The sequence below is a fragment of the Myotis daubentonii genome, chromosome 1 (genome assembly GCF_963259705.1).
Source record: "Myotis daubentonii chromosome 1, mMyoDau2.1, whole genome shotgun sequence".
Taxonomy (NCBI): Eukaryota; Metazoa; Chordata; class Mammalia; order Chiroptera; family Vespertilionidae; genus Myotis; species Myotis daubentonii.
Window position 1 is genome coordinate 21,449,562 of NC_081840.1, and position 24,803 is coordinate 21,474,364.

Below are 24,803 nucleotides of genomic sequence, written 5' to 3' on the forward strand. Positions count from 1 at the left end.
CACTCCCAATTGTCCTATGACTAGAGCCTCATGTATTTACAGTGCCTGCCCGGGCCCTGGAGACATTTGAGTGTAAGTCAATGGCCCATCAGCCTGAAGGAGCTATTGCTGTTATAAGTAGGAGGCTGGGACAGAACCTGGTTGGTGGGACATCCACGGCCAAAGCTCTGGATGTTGAAATCTATTCACAACTGCCCCTGCAGTTCCCCTGTGTGGAGATGAAATCAGCATTAGCACTTACCCGAGGCTCAGCCTTCTGCTGGCTCTACCAGGCTGATCAGAAAGGAGAAGTAGAACTGCCTGGTGTCATTAGAAAGTGGAGAAAGAAAGGGGAAGAGAAGTCCTTCCTGAGAGATGGGAACAGCACACGTGAGCCCTGCCTTTCTAGTTCTGGCCCTGAATGTCATTCAGAAGATGCTTAGCTTAGGTCATGTGTCTTCTGTGGGGGTTTCTGAGGGAAAATCACAGTGCTAGAGCAGGGGTGGGGAGAAAAATCTCTGATTGGAAGCAAGCCTGCCCCAGCCTCCCAAGGGAGGCCAGGCCCTGGCAGAGCTAGCTGAAGAGAAAGCAGGGCCTAAAGACTGTGAAAAACAAACAAAAACAAATTCTTTTCGGTGCTTGCAACATCTGAAGTGACCACTGGCTTCTTTGATCTGCATATGGACACAGGGAAAGAGCCACCTAGAGCATTAGCTACTGAAACCGGGCCCTGGAGGAAATGGATGGGAGAGAGCCTGCTGGTCACAGCCCCTCATCACACACCCTAGTCTACACTGAGTCCATTAACGGGGAAGACCCCGTTTACCAAGTTTTGTTGGGAGACCAATGGCTAAAATGCCAGATTCTGCATTGGAAGCAATGCTGATACTTGGGGAAGGTCTTCTGGGCTGCCTCCCACTGGCTCTGAGCCCAGTTCCCCCACACTGGGCATCCATGGGCATCAGCTTCGGGGAAGAGGGGCCCAACAGTGGCAATGTGCCCTCAAAGGTCCTTGAATTGGACTCCCCCATACATAGGCCACAAGCAGGTCAACTTTTCCAGGCCTCTGCAGAGTTTAGTAATAATCACACTAGCCCAGCGATTTTCAATCTCTTTCATCTCATAAACTAATTACTAAAAGTCTGTGGCACAACAAAAAACATATATTTTGCCTATCTGACCAAAAAAACCAAACCCACCAGGTATAGTTTTCATGCATTCACACCAGACGGCTACTGTTGTATTGGCTGTTGTCATTTTTTTTTTTTTTATTTGACGATCTAAGGAAAAAAAGGTCTGTGCCCCTGACTAAAATAGTCAGGTATTGCATGTTTTAAAAATTCTCATGGCACACAGGTTGAAAATCACTCCACTAGCTTAATGCAGGCATACTTCCACGAGGCAGGGAGACTTGGGTAGGAGAGGGTCTAGAGTTGAGACCTTATCTCAAACCAACCAGAACTGTTGACCCACAGGTTGAGGAGGTTCTAGCACAGGGAACCCGCCCTGCTCCCCAGGGAACCCGCCCTGCTTCCCTCCTTTCCATCTGGCCACCATGTGCCCGACGGCTGCCGTCAGGGAGGCAGTGGGCAGTGGCCGTCCCTTTGAAGGACCAAGGGATGAGACAGAGGGTAGCTGCTGTAGGGGCTGAATCAGGCGCCTCCCATGGCCATCCCTGTCGGTTTTGTCCCCAGCTGGCTCAGCAGGGGCTGTGTGTGGGGGCCCTGCATTGCTCTTGGGCAGGGGTGTGGAGCATGCAGGCCAGTAGGCACTCGGCCTGGGGGGTCTCTGAGGAGCTGGGGGACACCGGAGCGGGGGACCGGAGCACTCTGGTGTCAGGCTCAGCCAATACTGTGAATCTGAAGTTCTGAAGACGACCCTGTGTTACCCTCCAACTGTGCTCAAAGCGGGGGCCTGCGGAGCCTCATGGACACAGGCCCACATGTGCTCTTCCACAGCTCCCGGGGAGGTCTTCAGCAGGACATGCGGACCCATCGGCAGGAACGTGCCTGTGACCCTAAGCCACACGTTGCCCCATGAGGGCATGAGGAAAGCACTGCCTTACGTGAGGGGTTGCCCTTGTGTGACCAGGGACTGGCACCATCCTGGCACGCCGCACCGGCAGGGCTGGCTGCTGGACGGAGCTGAGGAAGTGTCATTGTGTGGGTGGGACGTGGGAGAATCAACTGGAACGATGGTTGTGGTGAATGGCATCTTGTCCTGGTCCTTCTCCATGACTAGAGAATGACCCACTGACAATCTAGGAAGTGGGGGGCCATGAGGAATGGAAGGGGAGGTCCTGGTGAGGTGATTGGGGAGGGAAATCAAGAAGATGGCTTGAGGGAGGATTGAAGGGTCTTTGAAAACCCCAGCTCACCAAGTAGATTAACAAACGATGGAAAAGGAGAGATATTAGTGGGGTCTCCAGGCTTTTAAGGGCTCTTAAGGCCAAGAACAAAAAAAGACCCCAGCCCCATAGAGTTTACGGTTTCCAGGGAAACGGCCTTGCCAGACGGGTTTCTTTCTAAGACATTTATTTAGAAAAATAACCTTTCCCTGCGTCCTCTCTTTCATGCTGTGGCTTTTGTGCGGTACACCTGGCACAACTCTGGGTTGGGCCTCCCACCCGCATGGGGTCCAGCACGCGCCCAGGGGCTGCCAGCCAGCTGGGAGGCCTCACCCACTTCTTACTCAGTCCTGTGTTCAGTCCTTGTCAAGGCCCCTGTCTCCGCCTCTCCAGGTGGAGAGAGGCCTCTGGGGGACGAGGGCCACCTGGCCACAGTCTGTGTGCCCCTCCTGAGGCCTGCGGAGCAGCCGGGGACCGGGGGTGTCGGCTCTGCTCTCCCCCATCTCTGGAAAAGCTCAGGGCTGGAAGCGCGGGGAGCTGACGTGAGGCTGGTGGAAGGCGTGGGCGCTGTACACCACTTCGGGGGGCGAGGGCGCGCTGGCCGCCAGCACCGAGCACAGGGGCTCGTGGCTGCTGAGCACCGACGTGAAGTACTTCATCTCCTCTGTGAGCTGCTTGATCTCCTTGCGCAGAGCCGCGTTCTGTTTCTCCAGGTCTTCACTCTCCTGTGAGGGGGAGGGATCAGCATTGGAGATTAATGTCAGGCCAGGTCCCAAGATCTGAGGGGTGGGGTGGGGTGGGGTGGGGTGGGAGCAGGAGGAGCCAGATTAGATTGACAGGCACATCCGTGGAACAGGGCATCGGGGAATTTGCACATGTGCGCATATGTTTGTAGCGCTGTATGTGTGTATCTGTATAAGCAGGTGTATATACGTGCATGTGTGTGCACAGATATTAGATTGAACCACATGAAATTGCTGATAATTGTCTGTTTCGACCTATAAGAATGGCGATTTCATATGGTTCCAACAAATAGAGGTGTATGTGTGGATGCACATGTGCATTGGGTGTGAGTGTCCTCCTTTGTGCTTGTATGTACATGGGTCTCTATGAGTGTGCATAGGGGTTGAGAGTGGCAAGTGTATGTCAAAGGAAACCAGCTGGCAGGCCAGAGCCTGAAAAAAATGAAAAAGAGTTTATGAGACCATCTGATACGGATTTCACTCTTTTCCATTCTCTGTTATACTATACTAGAGGCCCGGTGCATGAAATTTATGCAAGAGTAGGCCCTCCTTCCCCTGGCTGCTGGCACCAGCTTCCCTCTAGCACCCAGGACCCGGGCTTCCCTCACAGCCCCTGCTTCATCCGGAAGGTCATCTGGAAGGCTGTCCGGTCTAATTAGCATATTATGCTTTTATTATATAGGATATTTTCCAAGAGTTCCCAGTATTTGCATTTAGTCTTCTGAATGGAATCCCTGGTGAATTGTCTGTGTCACCCAGGTTATTAAATGGTCAATATTCACCAGTGTTTGTTTTTGCTCAGTTCTGCTCACCCGAGAGCCTGTTACACAGCATTCTGGGTGTGTCCCAAGCCCTTATGGTTCCTTTTTTCCAGGAACACCTTTCCCCTGTTGCTCAGATGAACCATCAGATACGTGCTGATCAGGAAAACTCAGGGTAAGGAGTGCTGGTTACTGATCACATTATTAATTAATCAACAGTGACACTCTGGAATTAGCACTTGCTGCACAACAATCCCACCTTCAGAAAACTCAGGCGAATTTCATTTCCAATGTGTTTTTTTACGGTTCACAAGCCTTGACTCAGTGAAACAGGCCTTTTCCACTAAGCACTGGTGCCCACAGAGGAAGGGGAAATGGCACCGAAGATGCAAATAAATTGTAATTTCAGTTCAAAAAGCAAACTAATATTTGGAGTGAGGCCTTGTTGTGCTAGTTTTGTGTGATTTAGGTCAGCATTTTCCAACCCTACCATCTCATTAGAATTAATTAGAGGGCTTGTTACAAAGATAATTTCAGGTGCTTCCTGGAAATCTAGAGGTTTAAACTCAGTGGTTTGGGACTTGAGGTGAATTCTGGGAATCTGAATTTTTTAAAAAGTCACTATTTTTTAAAAAGTTTATTGATTTGAGAGAGAGGGAGAGAGAGAGAGAGAGAGAGAGACAGAGAGAGAGAGAGAGAAAGACATAGATTTGTTGTTCTACTTGTTTTTACTACCATTTACTGATTCTTGTATGTGCCCTAACCAGGGATCAAATCTGCAAATTTGGCATATTGGGAAGACTCTCCAAACAACTGAGCTAGGAATCTAGAGTTTTTAACAAGTGTCCTAGGTCAGTGGTTGGCAAATTGTGGCTCGCGAGCCACATGCAGCTCTTTGGCCCCTTGAGTGTGGCTCTTCCACAAATACCACGTGCAGGCGCGCACGTACAGTGCGATTGAAACTTCGTGGCCCATGCGCAGAAGTCGGTTTTCGGCCTGGGCGAGTCTATTTTGAAGAAGTGGCATTAGAAGAAGTGGGGGCGGGGGGGTCAGTTGGTCGGGCGATGGGAGACCCAGCGGCGCAGGCGCCCCCCCCCCGCCCCCCCGCCCCGGGATACCCAGCGTGGGGTTGACCTCAGCCAACGTACCTCAATCAGATTGAGGACGTTTTTAGCAAAGGCCAGCTTAGGAGTACCCTCATTAAGTTAATAACAATGTACCTACCTATATAGTTTAAGTTTAAAAAATTTGGCTCTCAAAAGAAATTTCAATCGTTGTACTGTTGATATTTGGCTCTGTTGACTAATGAGTTTGCCGACCACTGCCCTAGGTCATTCTAACAATCAAGTTTGAAAATACTAGTTAAATATGGTATTAAATTTGTTTTAATTATTCAAGCACATATTAAGTACCTGTACATAGTACATATGAACTCCAATGTTTGTTGATTGATTGGCTGATGATTATCAACTGCTGGACTAGAAGGTAACTCAAAATAATGATGGGCAGTGAGGAGAGGTAAGATAACTTGACACTGAACGTTTGGCTTAAATAATCCACTCGGAGCATGAGCTGCAGGCTGCTGGACGAGCTAGTTAGATTGCCAACTGCCCTCACACTGCACCCAGCACCTGCCATTCATAAAGGCCAGACGCGATCATGCAGGGCTTCAGCCTGGCATTTCCGGTATGGGGCTCTGAGCTAGAAAATGTGCCTAGGTAAGTACAAAGGAAACCCCCATCTCTAAAACGGGGTGGGGGTGGGTGGGGTGCCAAGAGTCAGAGCCACTGGCTGCTGCTTCTGCAAGGTGTGGCTCGATGACCATTTTAGTTGTTTCCGGGCACATCCCAGAGGCAGGGCATCCCCTCTTTACCGAAAGGGAAGATAAAACACTACTTAGAGCCGGAGGGGTTGGGGGTGTTGGTAAGACGGGAACTGGGGGCCTGGAGTGCTGGTCCCTTCCTCTAGCCTTTTTCCTCGCCCCCTCTGAGAGTTTCCACTGGTGACAACACTTACTGTAAATTCTGTGCTCCGAAGAGCCTGGGCAAACCCCGAGGCGGCAGGGAGGGGCAGGGTAGGCGGCGCAGGGACCCACTGCAGCGCTCTGACCTTCTCCCTGCCTAGAGGCTGACCCAGCTTTCCGGAAGTAACAGCAGGCTCTTCTGAGCTCTGTCTGAACCAGCTCGGCTGAGCTCCCTCCAGCTTTCTCATCTCCCTCTCCCCGCCCCACTGCAGACCCCAGAGCCCTAGGAGGGGGCTCATAACCACTGCCGCCTCTAACCAGAAAACCACCTCCTAAAACAACAAGCTTGCCTGTGCCTTGGGGAGCAAGACTGCTTCCTGCTCACCCAGCACCCCCCCCACCCCCCCACCCCTCCCACCTCCCCGCCCCAAACCAACGCTGCCAGCCCAGGGGCCAGGCAGCCAGCCACACATGTACAGGAGGAAGAGTTTGACTTCCCTTGCGGGAGGAAGCGGCTGCTCTGGGGCTTCCTCCCTCCACATCCCCACCTCCCATTGCCCGGTCCACTCTGCCCCTCGCTGGGGCAGTCATGCCCTGGAAAGGGCTCACACAGGAGCATCTGGCAAACACGGTCATGGGAGTAGCAGTTTACACAGAGGTACAATGATCGCCTCCCCTACCTTCCCAGTGGGGGCTGGAAACTTAGAACTCAGTGATGGGGAAGAGCAGAGGAATATTTGGGAGGAAAATTTCCGCTTATATGCATGTCTTCTGCCACAGGGGGGAGGGGTGGGGCTGCATTTGTCCTCCATGTAACCTGCTTTCTTTCTACTTTTCCGAATTCATTTAGGCCCTTCAGGCCCCTCACAATAACCCTCCAAGGTGGATATGGAAGGCCAGCTATGATTATTACCCCCACTTCACAGAAGAGGTCAACTGAGCCCTGGGACAAACCTACTCCTCCCTCCCCCCAAAATGACTATGGCAGCAGCTGCTGGGAAAAGGAGCTATAGGATTGAGCTCAAGACACATAGTTTCTAAGAGGTCCATAAGCTTCAAATGAGTGATGGATCCAAAGCCCCATAACCACAAAGGAGCAGCGCAGGGCTCCCCACAGCTCAGCCCTGGGCTCTCTCTAGCACACCCAACACATTCTTCCCAGAGACTGGTGACTCGATTGACTGAACTAAGAAGTCCTTGGCTGCCCTGTGGTCTCCCAAGAGAAAACTGGGTCTGGGTTTGGGTGATCCTTAATCAGCACAGGACAGGATCCCTGAGTAGGTCACACTCTTCCAATCACTGAGCAGGGCATCTGTCTCCTGCCCTGAGTTGGGAGGGAATCTCCTGTCCAGCTCTTCTGCTAGAGGGCTAACTAACTCAGGCAGCAGAGGGCTCCATCAGTGGTAACTGGGGCCAGGGGTCCTGGGTCTTGATCCTGGTTGGGTGACCCTTACTGAGCCCATTGCCTCACTTTGGAACAGAAAGACTGGACCAAAACCATGAATCTCAAACTTGGCCACACATTGGGATCAGTGGGATCCCCTGGGGAGCTTTAACAGTTCGGATGCTTGCTTCTGATTTAATCAGTCCGGGGTGCAGCCTGGGCATTGCATTGTTGAAGCTCCTCAGGGGATTCTAATGTTCACTGAGTGTTAAAACACACAGGATAGAAGATGTCAAAGTCCTCTACAACTCTCCAATATTTCAGATCCCAAATTGGCTACCTGAATGTATCAGCAAACTAGAGCTTCTAACCCCCACTTTTTGAGAAGGGGTGTGTGTGTGTGTGTGTGTGTGTGTGCATGTGTATTGGGGACAGAGGTATGAAAACTCAATTTATATTAGAAAGATTAGTAGGAACCAAAGTTTTAAAAGAATAATACAGCGTGACTTAATAACTAACATTTTTTGAATGCTACCATGTGCCAATCACTCTTTTAAGTACCTTCCAGTTATCATTATGTTCAATCTTTGCAACAACCCAATATGGTAAATAACAGTATTATGCAGAAGAAGAAAACCTAAGGTACAGAGAAGTTAATTAACTTGTTCAAGGTCACACAGCTTATCAGTTGCAGCAACAGTATTTGAATTGAGACAGTCTGGCTTCAGGGGAGCCCACCATCCTCTCTTGACTTTGAAGTCTGTTTAAATCTTATTGATAATGATCTCCTGTGAGGCCTCAGCCCTGTTGTATTTCCAATTTAATCTTCCCTCTTTTCCTACCTCATGAAAATCCAAATGCTAATGTTCACCATTCACCCTCACCTGTGGGCTTACTTGATGCCACTCCTATCATGAAGCACCAGCAGCTTGGGGGTGGCTAAGAAAGAGGCTTCATGGGGGTGTGGGAACATTCTGGGGAATTCCCTACTGGAGGGGCCAAGGGGGGGGTCACTCAAAGAGCTCTTGAATGATGGGGGATTCCCCAGGCAGGTCCCTCACCACAGGGAAGCCAGCTGAGACCAAGGCTAAGGACAGGCTCTCGCCCAAAGCTCTGACAGGGACTGTCCAGGCATTCTGAGCAGGGCCGGGCTCCTTCCTGCCAGCTCTGGTTGAGCGCCTTGACCTTCTCCTTGAGTATTCTAATCACAATTTCCAGAAAGGTAAAATAGTCCCTGTGTGTTTCTTCATGAACAGAACATACACTTATTGGTAGGGTGACATTTCAGCTCTCAACCACACTTAAATACGAGAATAGCGTGTGCAGCTTATATCCCTCACACCCAGTTATATGTTCTCTCTCCACCAGTTGGCAACCCCCATCCACCCAATGCACATGCAGGGCAGAACCCCCCATTCCTGGAGAAGTCTGCAAACTGAGAGATGGGACATTGCCCCAGCCCTTATGGGATCTATGCCTACGCCTCCTACTAGTCCTGGGGAAATTAGCCCTAACTCCTGTTCCTTACCTGAGGAGGAAAGGAGAAGAGTCACAAAACCACAGGTTTTTGCACTGAATAATGTGTATGTCTGATTCTGAGAAATCTTCACTTTCATGCCTTAAAGCTGAAGTGCTAAGACCATCAGCACCTGCATCATCACCTGATGCTTAGCCACATCAGCCATGCCTTCAGGGCCCTGTCTGGAGTCCAGTCACCCATTCCTTGGCTTTTAGGACTATGAGTTCATTGACCTCATCTGTGAGACACACTGTAGGTTGACCCACTCAGCATCTATCCCCAACCCTTTCCCCTTGCTTTTCTCTAGAGAGGCTGGGCAAAGAGCTCCTCAAATACCCAGCTGCTCTAAACCATGTGACAGATTCTGACCAATGAAATGTAAGCAGGAGTACCTATGGGGCAGAGCATTCCTTCCCAACTAAAGGGGCGAAGCCTCACCAGGACAAAGGCTGCCCTCCCTCCACACAGATTGATGCCTGGAGGTCCAGCAGCCAGACTGCAGCCTTAAGGACGAGAGTCACACACTGAGGGTGGCTGTGCAGACAGGGAGAGGGAGCTTGGTGCTCTGATGACATCCTCGCACTAGCCCTAGTCTATCCACTTCTGAATGTCTTATTATGAGAGAGAATAAACCACGACTTAGGTGTGACTCTGTTTGACAGTTTTCTATTATTTGTAACTGACTGCACTCCTGACTGATACCTCCAGTTAGCAAGGTTATCACTAGCAAGCCCAGTCCTGAAAAACAAACATAATGAATAATTGCCAGCAGTACATAGGTTTGAACTTTGTCTTGCTTTTGTGGGTTTTTTGTTTGTTTGTTTGTTAATCCTTACCTGAGGCTATTTTCCCATTGGTTTTAGAGTGAAAGGGAGGGATAGAGAGAGAGAGGGAGAGAGAGAGAGAGAGAGAGAGAGAGAGAGAGAGAGAGAGAGAGAAACATCGATATGAGAGAGACACATAGATTGGTTGCCTCCCGCAAGCAGTCGAGGTACGTGCCCTTGACGGGAATCAAACCCACTGAGCCAAACTGGCTAGGGCTGTTTGTTCCTTTAAGCTGCCAGGGTTCTGCGACTGAGCGCTGGGGTTATACGCATATAGTTGCCCCATACTCCCTCCTCACATTCTACCACATGCTCCCGACCAAGTTCACACGTCACTGCTCCCAATTCTCAATGGCTGCACACTGCCATTATCTGAAGAGCTTTCAGAAACCTTCATTCACGAACTTCACCCCAAACGATTTCAGTTTCATTGTTCTGAAGTGGGTCTCTGGCATTGATATTTTTAAAAAGATTTCCCAGGTGAGCTAAATGAGCAAGTAGTTTGAGAATCATGTCAATAGCTGATTTGTCTTAAAAAATAATGTAAGAATATAAAAAATATATACAAGGTTGAATTTTATTACATTCATTTCATTCTATATATAAATAACCTATAATAATAAAGGCGTAATATGCTAATTAGACCTACTCTTGCACGAATTTCATGCATCGGGCCTCTAGTATAAATATAAAGAACACTAAAAGGGTGGAAGAACATTTCTAAGTAAAAAAATAAATTTCTGAAACTCAATGCCTGTTTAAGGCAAAGTGCCTTCCTATTACTGTTACCTTATACTTAGTGAAAACAATTTCAAATAGCCCACAGTAGTTCATTTTTAAGATGGAAAGACAAGAGGTAGGGCATCTCTTAGAATCTCATTAATTACAACATTATCCACCTGGCTCTGAATTATTGAGCTCCGTGAGGGCAGGGGCTATCATTGTCTTCACTGTTTTGTCCTCAGTGACTAGGACAGTGCCTGGCAACTTGGAATCGGTAATCGTTTACCAAGATCTGAGACCTGCAAATGGAAAGTCCACTAAGGAAATCCGTGATGCCCATGAGACTTCCCAGGAGTGTTTAACCAGCCATTGAAGTGCTTTAATAGCTCCCACTTTGCAACTCCAGGATAGTTACAAATAAGTGTAAGAGAATCTTTTTGTTTTTTTTAAAGTCCAAGTTGAACCCCAGCTTAGCAACACGTTTGCTCCCCAAACTAAAGCTATGGGGTGCAAGTAGCAGAATTACGCCACCTTAAGAACGCTAGCTCAGACTTGACTTTCCCTATCTACACCAAAGGAAGGAGACTTGACCCGCTGCAATGAAAAGCCAAGTGAAACAGACAGCTTCATCTGATTGATTTGTAAGAAAATGCCAGGCTCTCTGCATTAAGCAAATGAGAAAATACAACTTTTCCCACATGCAAAACATAAAATAACATTATTACTTAGTTTTTGTATTTGCGCTCTCATTTAACTCTTAAACAGCCCAGTGAGGTGCTGTCGCTTCCGATTTAGTAGGTCAGACTTACGTTCAGGCATCTGCCCCAGCCAGGATTTGAAGTAGTTTTCTTGAGCACTCCTTTGCCCCCCAAATCTGGTTCCTGTTTCCCAGAGCACAGTTGCCTTTACTCCTGAGCTCCTCCTCACTCCCTCAGGGTCCCCAGCCCCACAAAGCCTCTGCCCGACCCTTGACTGGCTCCACTCAGTTTGGCCTCAAGGCTCTTCTGAGAGCACCTTTTCCCCAGATCTTCCCAGTCTCCTCTTTGACCCATATTTGATCTCAGATGTCAGGGCCTCAGAAAGGCCATCCCTGATCACTGTCCCCATCCCCAACCCTCAGAGTCACTGTCACCATTAATTACACTCTTTGATTTTCTTCAAAGCCTTTTCGTGTGATTCGTGTGCTCATTTGTCTGTTTTCCAGTCTGACGTCCAATTGAATGTAAAGTCCATGTAATCAGGGACTCAGTCTGTCCCTGCTGTATTCTCAATGCTCCTGGCACACAGGAGGCCGTCATGTACTTGTCCAGCAGAACGAATCATTTCTGCTGACATTAGCACTAGTACTGGGCATGTGTATAATTTCCTGGACCACCCTACCTCCTTAGCAATAAGGCATGTTCTTGTGAGGTTGGGAGTTCAATCCCCAGTCAGGCTACATACCCAGAAAATATTTACTTACAGGGTCCTCAGGTTCAGGAGATGACCTTTTAGTGCTAGGACTCTAGTCCCCTCTGCTTGGCCTTGACATTTATGACTGCTCTTGAATTTTCCTGAGAACTCCAGGTCTCCCTTCTTGGTTCCTCTAAATCTAGGATGACCAGATGTTTACTGGGACAGTTCCAGTTCGTACTTATTGTCCTGGCATAGCTGTTGCTAGAGCCCCTTTTCACTCTCAAACGTGTTTCCATTTGGAGGATACATGATAAGACCTATCAAAACCTGACCCCCAAATTCCAGGTCAATGACATCTTCTCTGTTCTTATCTATTATTTCATCCAGAGTTCACTTCTCTATTTGACCATTTTCTTATGGTTTTAAATACAAAAATATACAGCATAACTACATTAAAGATATTTTTTAAAAAAATTCTACACAGCCATGATCCTAGTCCCCTAACAAGATTTTTTCATTCGTGCATGTTGCCATCTTGTCCTTTTTAACAAACATAAAATAACCTATTCTTATAAAATCTCAATCATAGTACAGATACAATAGGTATTGTCCTTCCTGCCGTAATTTTGTTAGAATCAATTATTATTTTTAATGTCTATATCATCAAACGGATGATCCACAGTGTACCTGAGATGGCCTGTTAATGTCAGACATTTGGTTCTATCAAAACGTTGCTATCAGGAATCATGCTGCAGTGGACATCTTGAGCCACACTAGTTTTTGTTTGTTTGTTCAAATATTTCCTAAAGTCCTAGGAGTGAGATTACTGTGGCATAGGGCACAGCCAGGCTCCCAGTTCCTGGTAAGTATTACTGAAAAAGGGTAACGTAAGATGTGCAACATCACCAGCAGTGAACACATACATCAATTTCCTTACAACCTAATTTTAAATATTTTATTTGACCAACTAGTCTTTTGAAAATTTCTTAATAATGTTACAAGTTATTGATTACTACAGAGGAAGAACTTGCTAGTGTCTGTTTGGTACAGCAACAATTTTGCCCTTTAAGGGACATTGGGGGTGTTTGGAAATATTTTTGATCGTCACAACTGGGGCTGAGGGGGTGCTACTAACATCTAGTGGATAGAATTTACATGTTACAATGCATAGGACCTCCCCCCCAACCCCCACACAACAAAAACTTATCTGACTCAAACTGTCAATAGTGTCAAGGTTGAGAAACCCTTTGTGTGTGTCATTTTCAAAATCAGAATAGAAAATAGGGTTATTTTCATTTTGGTAGGGAAAATGTTACATAAGCTTTTATGTTCATAGCTTCTGTCCACTAATCTATAGGAGTCTCGATGTTTTTCTTAAAAAGGATGTTCTTTCTACAGCATAAACATTAAATTTGCATTTATTTCATTTGACGAAAATATTTTCCCCAATATGTCATTGTCCTTTTAATCTTGGGTTACAACTTTAAGACCTTTTAAAATAAAGGAACACAAACACCAGGCCCTCTCAATCTTAGACTCTCCCTTTCTGGTCTCTTGCTGTATGCGTGGGTTCTGTTGTGGGAGAGTCTCTAGGGCATTCAGACCTACTGCCTAACTCTTGGTTTACTCTTTGCAAAAGGACACGTGAGAGCAACACCATCTGCATAACAAAGTCCTTTTTAGCAATATGGCACAAAACAAAGCTTTTTTTTAAGCTAATGGTGAAAAGTCAAGAAGTTTGGGATCTTGGTTGCCCTAGAGAAAGACATCCGTGTCCTCGTTGGTAACACAGTAGGTTGGCCTAATGCATCTCCTTTTAATTCTGCGATTCTATAAACAAGGGGATCTGCCCTAACCGGTTTGGCTCAGTGGATAGAGTGTCGGCCTGCAGACTCAAGGGTCCCAGGTTCGATTCTGGTCAAGGGCATGTACCTTGGTTGCTGGCACATCCCCAGTAGGGGGTGTGCAGGAGGCAGCTGGTTGATGTTTCTCTCTCATCCATGTTTCTAACTCTCTATCCCTCTCCCTTCCTCTGGGTAAAAAAATCAATAAAATATATTTTTTTAAAAAATAAAAATAAACAAGGGGATCTGACAGTCATTATTGTTACTCCCTCGGTAAGCTACCATGTGGACCCCTGACAGGACTCTCTAGAGATAACCCACCATCTGAAGGGGACTTTGTCCTGTGGAATCAATCTATGCTTCCTAGGAAGCAGGGGGCCAGACAGAGTCCTACCAAGAAGACTAGGTAAACCCCCAAGCTGCTCGGGCTGGGCTCTTTGGCAAGACTCTCCCACTCTTTTTAAGAGAAAGAAGGCTGGGTGGTGCTGAGGACAGCTTCACAAAGAAAAGAGTCTAATTTTTAATCTGATTAAAGATGGTATACATTCATCATAGTAAAAAACAACAACAAGAGAGAAGTACTAGGAGTAAAGGAAGCTACTCACTGTGAGCCTTTGGGAGAGTGTCCTCCCAGACACCTCTGTGTGCACACAGGACCCCGGCCCACACATTTTACACGAACGAGACTGTGCTCCGTACCCTCTTTGTCACTTACTTTCTTTCACTTGGTCTATGTCATGGTCATCTTTCTGTGTTGGTAAATACAATCTGCACAGTCATTTTTAAAGCCAGCACAAATGATAGTGGATGAGTGTATCGTAATATGCATAATCCCCTATTGTTGGGCATCTGCCCAATTCTATAATATTGATATAATATTTACTGTTCACAAATAATGGTGAATTGAGCTTCTTTGTGCAACATTTTTTTCTTCAAACTCTTGTAAAGTGAAATTGCTGCTCCAAAGGGTAGTCACAGATAAGATGTTATTATTCATCCTTACACAGCTTTTTAAAAAATATTGTTTCGGTGGAGATACTGACATATTTCATAGAGACATCTTTACTTTTTTGACCAGGCCTAATGATGGAGGAGGAAAGTGACATTTTGGAGGATGTTGCTTAAAGAACAAAAATAAATCCAGGAAGAGATTCAAGGAGGATATAGGCTCTGGAAGATGAATACATCTTTATGAGAGTCTGAAGAAAGAGGCAATAGAGCTTAGTGATTAAGAAGACAGATTTTGAAGTCAGACAGATGTAGTTACAAGCTCCGTGAACTTGGACAAGTTACTTAACCTAACATAGGGCTTGCAAAGTAAAGTTTTTGTACAGATTAAATGAGGTACAGCAGGTAGTGCACGTAACACACAGTGCCTGGTACACAGTCATGTGTTCAATTAATATGTTTCTGATAAAAAATTCCTAGCAATAGAAGCCAAGAGAAATGTCTCTTTCCCACAGATGGTTCACTGATTTTACACTGAATTTTTTAGGGTAGAACTAGTCAGAACATTGCTTCTTTGTGGTTTTGGTTATTGTTGTTTTGTTTTTATGAAAATTTTTAGCTTCTCAATGCCAATGAAGCTATGGAATGCATTCCAAGAGAGAGCAAAAGAGCTCTGTGAGTGAAAAGGGACTATAGGCAGGCTTGTCTTTCAGGCCTCTCCAGAAGACCAAGGACAATGGTGTTAGTCTGAGGAGGCCTGGGAAGTTAACATCTTTGCTGAGCTTCTTTTCCTCCGTTACTCAGATTTCTTCCAGTTATAAATACCTTATTTCTCATAGCATCAGCTTACAGCTTGATCTCATGCACAATTTACACTCGCGATGTTTGCTAGATACGGCATTAAAGGTTTGCTCTGGAACCTGTAAACCTTTCTCTTTTATTAAAGCAATGCGAGGCGCCTTCAGGAGACGTCCCCTGGCAAGCACCTGTCCTGCCCCTATCAAAGGGAGAACCTCAAGTTTCAGCTTTCAGATTTGGCCCCGTTCCCCTACCTTGCTTCCAATTCCACCCTCAAGGCCAGATCTGACTTGCACAGCACCGCTCTGAGCTCTTATTCCTGTCTGCCCACCATCTCCTCTACTTTTAGCCTTATTGTGAGCAAAGCTTCTCAATTGGTCTCCACTCTCTTTCCCACTGACTCAGAATCCTTCCTACTTCAAGGCACCAGAGAGCCACTACAATGAGCCAGGATGGCCACACAAATGGAACCAATTTGCCACCCCTTATATGGCTTGTTTAGTCCTGTAGACAATTAGGATTCTTCATTATAAATCTTAACTGATGGTTCTCCCAAAGGACTGAGATATTTGTGGATGTACAAAGGATAAAATGTCACAGTGGAAGACTATTCAGTGTCTAAAGTCAAAATTTGAAAAGAAATCATCCTAATGCATATGTCGCAATGATCAATGTTGAGAATTTAAATATCTATATTATAAAAATAAAAACATGATAAAAACATCCAAAGTATATTTAAAAAGGTAAAAAAATGCAGAGTACTTCTCTTCTGCTTTAGACTTTCCATCCTACTTTTCAGAAGTAAATACCATTAACAGTTGTTTGAAAATGTTAAGTTTACACATATACATACGCACAGATAAATTTTTGTTTTTATTAGAAACATGCATGGGCTCAAACTATGTGCCATGTTCACACCCTTTTCACTTAAGAGTATAGAAGTTTGATGATCTTTTCAGATTAGCACATACAGATGTAACCTGTTCTTTTAACAACCCCATGGTATTCCACTGAACGAGCAAATTAGAGTTTAATCAGTCCCTTACTGCTGGGTATTTGGCTTGTTTCCAGTCTTTGCTCTGACTAACAATGCAGCAATGATGATCTTTACATGTACATAATTGTGTAATCGGTGGGTCTGTTTATAAATAGACTCCGATATGTAAAATTGCCAAGTAACAGGGTGTGCACTTATAAATTGGATGGACATGGTCAAATGCCCTCTACTGGGGTTGTACCGACTTATACCCCTATAGTAATGTGTGGTGGTACCTGCTTCTCTAATGCCTTGGCAACATCGTGTATTAGTAGCATTTTCGTTTTTGCCAATCTGGCAGGCGACTTTCATATTGCTTTACTTGTCATTTCACTAACTATTGGGAAAGAAGCATCTTTTCCATATTTATTTGCCATTTCTTTCTTTCTTCCTGTAAAATGCCTATTCATAATCATCGCTCATTTTTTTCTTTGGGTTGTCAATCATTTTATAATTCAGAAGCGCTCTCACATATTAACTAAATATGCCCTTTTTTGGTCATATGTGTTGCAGTTGTTTTTCCCAGTCTACCATTTGCCTTTGATCTTGCATATAGTAGCTTAAGCTGTATAGAAATTTCACTTTTATGTATAAAGGTGATGTCTAGCAATATTTCCCTTTATGGTTTCAAGGTTTTGTGTTTTATGTGGGAAAATCTCCATTCCAAGATACATTTTTTAATGCTCATTTCCCCCAAATTTCTTTAGTTTTCTTTCTTTCTTTTTTAAACATTTATTCTATGTGTAAGTTGTATAAGAAATAAAGACCAGGGGGAAAGGAGACATATGTAAAACTTTAGACAATTAAAAAAAGAAATAAAGAAGCTAGCTTCCCCCACCCCCCTCAAAAAAAAAAATGGCTAGCCAGTTGTCCGGATTCTATTTATTGAATAATTGCTTTCACTCACCGGTCTGAAATGCCATCCTACTCATTTTGCATTTGAACTTGTGTCTTAGGAATTGACATAGGTGACTGAGTCTTAAATTTGAATTTGTTTAAGGTTTATTTCTGTATTCTATTCTATCCAATATTCTGTCTTTTTCATATTGTTTTTATTTCTACATTTGTAATTCCCTTTAATATCTTATTCAGGTAATCTGTTCTAGTTGCCCTTCTTCTTTAGAATTTTTCTGGAAATTCTCACATGGAATTTTTCTCTGGGAACTTAGAATAGCTAATCTAGTTCTCCTCCAAATTCCAGAAAGTCCTATTGGGCTTTTACTAGGATCACATTAAATTAAATTTTAGATTAATCTAACAAAATTGCTATCCTTATATAAGGTATACCTTTCCATTTATTTTGAGTGTTTTTAAGTCACTTAGAATAATTTTATAGATCTTAAAGATTAAGTTCTGCATATTTTTTGTTAAATTTATTTCTTCCTTCAATTTGCTGTTGTTGGTATTATAAACGGAATCTTGTCTCCAATTAAATTTTCTCATTGGTCATGGTTTACATATAGGAAAGTTATTACCTTTGTGTTAACTTTGGAAGCTGACTGGATTCTCTTATCATTTTTAAGTTTTTCAGTTGATTATTTTGGGTCCACTGATAAGCTACTGATATCTTTTGAAAATGAACTGGTCAAAATATGCCCTTCTCCTTTTAATCAATGTCTGTACTAAACCTAATGAACTCTATAGTTGTCTGTGGGAGAAGAGGAACTTAGTGTGATGGGTGCTGTGTGAGACACCCAACCAGAAGAAAGTTAAAACAGAACGTGGAGCCCTAGCTGGTTTGGCTCAGTGGATAAAGCATCGGCCTGTGGACTGAAGGGCTTCAAGTTTGATTCCGGTCAAGGGCACATGCCCAGGTTGTGGGCTTGACCCCCAGTAGGGGGCGTGCGGGAGGCAGCTGATCAATGATTCTCTTTCATCATTGATGTTTCTACCTCTCCCTCTCCCTTTCTCTCTGAAATCAATAAAAAAAAATTTTTTTTGAAAAGAGAATGTGGACTTTATTGATATTATGAGAAGTACTTGATCCAGTTTATGTGAGGGGTAGTCAATGCTGGATGTTGTAACATCTGTATGAGGTTAAATACAATCACCAAAAGAGGGTCTTTCCCTACTGTGTTATTTTAAAAGCAATTAATATACAGTGTCTTGTTAACCACTATAGATAGATACAGAAAATGTTAAGTAATAAGTATCCCCCAATTTCACAGGAAAAACAAGACAATTCTTTTGGTAGTGTAAAGATAGATAGTTGTAGTAATGTTGAAATTGAGAAGATGGCATTATCCTAGTATATATGAGTCTAGCACACTAATACAAATATGGTCCTTATGTGATGCTGCACTCACAGTAGTTTCTAAACCCTGGTCTTTAAAGTGTTGATAGATGAGTCCTATGACTATGTCAGAGGGTCAGAGAACAGTTCCAGAACCTCAGCATGCGGAGCCAAGCATGAAAAGGAGTCCAGGGCAAACCAGGCACTCAACCCTAAGGATGTTGGTGATAACCAGAAGATTTTCTACCTGAATAACAAACATAAGAGGCTAATGGATGGAGAAGATGGGTAATTACCACCTCAGAGGAAATAAACATTGAGACCAGAGCCCAAATCTCTGTTTGATGGTGGCAGATTTATATGTTGTGGCCAAAAGTTTCTACCTGAAGTCAAAAAACATCAGTTGCATTGGCTGCAATCCAAGCTTGCTGTGTAAAATCTGATGTGACCTACTCATTGGGCAAAAAGTGAAGGTGAAATCTGTGGTGCTCAAAAGAAAGGAGTGGGGAGGAGTTTGTGTCTAGGTATGGAGAAGATGGGAACATTCTAGAGACTGAGGCTGGGATGGGCGTGTTTAACTCCAAGCCCCAGAGATTATCCTAATCTAGTCATGACTAGTATAATCAGATGGGCTAAATCTTTTGGTTCTAACTCTTATGGAGTGAGAGAGCTGAGTCAGTGTTGCCACAGCAAAGAGACAAACATAGCATTCTCACTGATATATCCCCAGTGGGTTGAATGTACAAGGAGACAATGGTGCAGCTGAAGATTGGAAGACTCCTTTGTTCATGCTAAGGGAGCAGGCATGAGTTTGGAACCATTTCCGGGGTGGGGGAGCGTTGTAGAGGAGTCTGAAGCATCAAAAGTGTGTCTGAACGTTCCAGCCTTAAAGACATCTTTCTGTGAAATTCTGTGATCTATAGATATAACATATTTTATTATTATAAGAAGCAAAATAAATCATCATAACTAACTATATAAATATATAAAATATATAAGTATGATGATTTATTTTGTTTCTTATAATAACTATTATTAATATTACTCTTATTATACTTAAATTGTTTGAATATTTGTTATATGCCAGGCACCGTGTTGAACTCTATATGTACTATCTCTATTAGGTAGTAACTGCCATTTCCCATTTTAATCGGAGGGAGGTGAAGAACGTCTCTAAGGTTGCTCACACAGATTGCAAGCAGTGGGGCTGAGATTCAAACCCTGTCCTTTCGACTGCGGAGCTGCTGAGCTATACTTAGTTTCTACATTTAAAAAAGTTGCAAACTTTGAAAGTTTATAGCAGTTTTCCAGTCTCAGGACATTGTCTACTTGCACAAAAAGGAAGGTTTTATCCTTTCTGATCTTTCTTTCTTTCTTTCTTTCTTTCTTTCTTTCTTTCTTTCTTTCTTTCTTTCTGATCTTTCTTTCTTTCTTCCTTTTGTTTTGTTGGCTTGCTCTAAAGAATATTGAATTAGAATCAGAGTCTGATAGAGACAAAGTGAGTGATCATAGATTTTCAAGCTTAAAATTGTAAACTGGAGTATTGTGAGACCCTAAGCCATAATGAAATCATGGAGAACACATCAGTAGCAGGATCAACAACTTAACATTTAGACTGCTGATCACAGTTATCAAAGAGAGGAACAGACTTGCTGTTCATTCATTCTTTTTCTTTGTTGTTCAATTCAACAAATATTTATGAACTTAAAACTATGTTAGTATGCAAAGGAAGATATGCTGATTACATTTCCAATAAAGCACAAGCATCCCATCAGAGCAGCCTGCTCTCTGCTTCCTCACAAAGCTTAACAATCTTTTCTTTAAAACTGCATCTTGCTTTTTTTAATATGTAAATTTACTTTTCAATTACAGTTGAGAAACAACACATATTTATTTCAGGTGTACAGCATAGTGATTAGACATTTATATACCTTGCAAATTGATCACCCCAATCAAGTCTAAAACCCGTCTGACACCACACAAACATCTTACTTTTTCTTGATAAAATGGAATCAGCTATTCTAACTGGCTGATTTCCATTGCTAATCTTTCAAATAAGCACAAGCATATTCGGTTTTGGTGCCAAATGCCCTTTTACCATTGAAATGAGTTACAAGGATGCTGGAGGTTTGGGGATGGTTCGGGAGGCAGGGCAGAAAGGCAGAGTTGCTAGAGAAAGTGGAGTAAATGGAAGAGGAAGGAGCCAGTGAAGTAAGAGTTAGTTGGACAAGGACCAAACTAAGGGCAGAGTGAAGAGAGGCCAGGTGATAAGGTATGGCAGACAAGGAGGGAATACTGCTGACAAAGCACACAGCCAGAATCTAGAAACACCAACTGGGGTCTTGGGCTGCCGGTGGAATTGCAATTCAGCATTGATCAGGGCCCCTGCTCAAGCCAGGGGTCAGGGCCTACTCTAGAAAACTTGAGACTAGAAGCAACTCAGTCAGGATGGTGACCATCCCAAGTTAGTGCACTAGAAACCACATATTCCACAGACCCCCTGGGGATAGGATTAAAGAGAGAAGTTTCCAAATAAAACCTTGATGCTCAGAAAAAAAGAAGTAACGTGCAGTACCCTATGGGCCTCCTTGCCTCAAGTGCAGGGTGGCTGTCCAACTGGGCTCCCAGGGGATGGGACTACATGAGACCCTAGCGCTGTGGGATGTTGGGCTTCCTCAAAGCTCTCCACAACCTCTAAGTTCCTCCCAGAGGCAGTCCTCCCTTCTGCTCTCTAGGCTCATGAGGGATGGAGCTTTCTCTGGCTACTCCATCCCTTAGGTGATTCCGCCTTCCTTTCAGCCTCTGTGCTTCCCATGCTCAACTCATTTACCCCTCATTCTCCTCAGGGGTCATCAAGAAGGGGCTCCTTTCTCTTTCAGCCTCTGGCTCATTCCCTGCCAGAATCTTCCCAATACACTAAAAGGAGAGCCTCCTCTCCCACCTCACCCCACAGCCCTCACCCTTCTTCTGACTCCCCCCACATCCCCTTCCCCACGCAGGCGGATTCAGAGCTGTGGTCTAAGCATCCATGGGTGTAAGTGAGCAAAGTCTAAGGCTCAGGAGGATGAAGAAAGGTCTGAGCACTCACCAAGTGCAGGGTGTCGGCTTTCTGTGTCTGCCTCTGCCGGCTCTTCTGGGCAGCAATGCGATTTTTCTCCCTCCTCTGAACTTTCCGCACATCGTCAGACGAGTCCTGGGAAGCAGAGATGATGAGAATTAGACACATCTTGCTTCTCTCTTCTAAACAAATGCAGGCCCTCCTGCTGTGGGATGTCCATCCCTCCATCCTTCCATTTCTTCATTGTTTCATTTGCCCATCCACCCCCTATTTACCAAAAGGCCAAATACAAAAGGGAACTCTTCCCCAGCCTCTGTGATGCTCCCTTAGGTCTCTATAATTTTTTTAGACAAAAGTTACAGGAAGAGGGCAAAGGCCTTGAGGTCTCAATAGAGCTGTATTTGGAAAAGATGGTTAAGGCGATGAAGTGTGTTTTATCACCTCTCCCCCTCTTCAGGGCTGCTCCACCCTTACTCTCTCACTTTTTGGCTCAGAACTTTCTTGTTTCTTTTCAAAACTTTTTGAGCACCTACTATGTGCAAGCTTCTGTACAAGTGGCTTGTACCCCATTAAAGAGAGAATGTGCCTTCTGCTGCATTCCTGGGCTGAGGTTCCCATCCCAGATCTGTCTCTCCTTTCCCTGCATTTCCTTTCTTGATGCACAGTGACCTTGACATGCCCCATGAACCTGAGCTCAAGAGGTCAAGATTGGCTTTAATGGTGAAGATTACCTGGCCGTGGCAGGTAGTGAGTGGACACTTACGAGGACAAGGGGACGTTGGGTATTCTCTCAGTACATCTCACAGATGGGCATGTCCTCTGCTTGGGCAGAGAGGTTAGCTCCAGCTTTCACCCAGATGCCGCAGGAGTCTGAGTGAAACCATTCTGCAAGTCCCCCCAGTCTAGAGGTGTGCTGTTCCTAGGGCAAGACTCTGTGCTCACCAAGCATATGTCTCGCTAACTTGCCCAACACTTCCAGCCATTGCAGTAGGAGGGCATTGGGTTAGATAGGAAGGAAGTGCTCTTCCTCTAAGGGGGATGGGGACCAGGTTACCATGGAAGCCATGAGTAATTTCCTTCCTAAGAAGAGTACAGACTTCCAGGCAATCTGAGCCACCCTCTTGGGCAGAGGGCTGGATTGTTTGCCCTCTAGAGGTCTCTACTAGGACTCCTCCCAACCCGCTCCTCTCCTGTTAATGCATCACCCATGTTACATTACTTCTATTTTGGCAGCAGCATTTTGAAAGCCCTCTTGGATATCTGTGCTAAGGAAAGAATGGAAGACATTTAAATCCAATGATGTACTGGAAGAGAAAGAAGCCTTCCTATAGAGAAGGATGTCAAGACATGTGGTCAAGAGAACACCCCAGAAGCAGGCAGGGTACCCCATTTTTGGCAACCCCCAAGCTGGAAACTTTGGACTTAGAAGTCACAATGTAGACTCCAAACACCCCAGAATCTCTACCTCAATCTCTCTGGTTTCCCTGGAGCTGAGTTGAGCTGCTAGGATATGTCTCCAAGTCTCCAGTCACCTCCTGATTTATTTCCTTCCTCCTGTCCAGAAGCCACAGGGGAGGGAGGTGTTGGCCGCAGCCAGCATCCCTCTGCTGGCTGTGCTAATGACAGGGGCAGTGCCCCAGTAGATAAGAAAGAAGATAGAGCCTTCTGAGCTGCCCGGGTTCCCCTTCCTTCTAACTTTTTTTTTTTTTCTCCTTTTCTTTCCCTGACCCCTTTCTTTCTTGCCCTGATGGCTGTCTCCTGGGACATCACGTCTCTAGCCTTTGGGTCGTGCCTGCCAGCAGCCCGTTCTGAGGCTCCTCCTCTTGTGATTTACTGCCTTGGAGCACGTAGAGCCTTTCCTGTGAGAGACCAGAGTTCTTTGATGTGCATTCTCCTCTGGGCTTCCTAGAAAGCTTCACGGGGTGGGCATCCAGGTGAGGCGGAGGCCATGGGCGCCATCGGAGGAGGACGAGGAGGAAAGGGGGCTTGGGCAGAATGGGCAGAAGGAGTAGGGTCTCTGCCAACAGGCTCCGCTTGATGGCAAATACCATGTCTCCAGTCTAACAGACTGCTCCTGCCACCAGCCAGTCCCTTGCTCCTCAGCAACCTGGGCAGGACAAGGAAGCCTGTCCCTCTTTGTGTCCCCCCAGGAGGATCAGACGGGAGAAGGGAGGAAAGGGGGACTCTACCTGTTTGCCAGGAGGGGGGGAGCGGCTGAAGCTGGAGTCGCTGCTGTCGGAGCTGTGAGGCATGGCTGCAGTCTTCTGGGCTCTCCTCGCAGCCCCAGACGCCGCTGGGCTCTCTTGTCACCAGCTGGCTTCCCTTCCTGACTGTTTCCAGGCCACCAGGCCGCCAGCCCACCCCCTCGGCAGGTCCCTCCTCTGCCCGCCCTGCAGCCACCTCTGACCCCTGTGTCCTCCTCACTCTGGGGTGCAGAGGCACTGCTCCCCACAGGGACATGTCGTCCGCTGTGGGGCTCTCACGCTCTCGCTCTCTCTCTTGTGGTTTCTGGTAACTCACGCTGGAAGTCACATGGGCGGAAACTTAAGTTAGAAGTTAATTTAAGATAAAGTATGTATCTGGGAAAAGACCCACAGAATTATAGAAAAAATATACACAAAACCCCAGATACCTTCCGACAGTTTGAAGCTCTCTTTAATTGATGAAGATAAAAGAGAAAAACACCCGGGAGGGAAAAACCCCAGCCAGAATTAGCAAGTCCGGCTACTGTCAACACGGGCAGAAAGGAGAGTCGAGAGCAGGGAAGGAGTTTCCATTGTCACCGGACTTGATTTTTAAACCAAAATAAAACAGAGAGACTGGGATTTCTTTCTGGGTTTTGCCTGAAAGCAGCTGCCCACCTGTCCTCGCTGCTCTTGCAGTTCAGCCAGCCTTGGGGGGTGGGGGCGGGGGATGGGGTGGGCTGGGGATGAAAAGGCCCCAGGACACAGTTCTTTCCTGACTATCAAACAGAAGAAGCCACGTTCCATCTGAAGCCACCGGGGAGGCATCGCCTACGTCTCTTGGCAGGGTGTTCTCTTTTAGGGAGAAGGTGCCTCTCAGTTGAGGATCTCTCAAGAGCTCAAACTTAATGATTCAAGAAATTCACTAGAGCCCTGGCTGGTTTGGCTCAGTGGATAGAGTGTCTGCCTGCGGACTGAAGGGTCCCGGGTTCGATTCTGGTCAAGGACACATGCCCAGGTTGTAGGCTCCATCCCCAGTAGGGGGCGTGAGGGAGGCAGCTGATC

General features: G+C 45.6%; 1 protein-coding gene across 1 annotated transcript; it reads right to left on the bottom strand.

Moving 5' to 3' along the window:
• Positions 1 to 1,280: 1,280 nt before the first annotated feature.
• Positions 1,281 to 24,000, bottom strand: BATF (basic leucine zipper ATF-like transcription factor). The gene is made up of 3 exons (XM_059664745.1): positions 23,745 to 24,000; positions 21,586 to 21,690; positions 1,281 to 3,051 (listed from the first exon to the last, which is right to left on the bottom strand). The coding sequence occupies exons 1-3, from the start codon at positions 23,805 to 23,807 to the stop codon at positions 2,842 to 2,844; spliced, it is 378 nt and encodes a 125-aa protein (XP_059520728.1). The 5' UTR covers positions 23,808 to 24,000; the 3' UTR covers positions 1,281 to 2,841.
• Between the last annotated feature and the right edge of the window lie 803 nt (positions 24,001 to 24,803).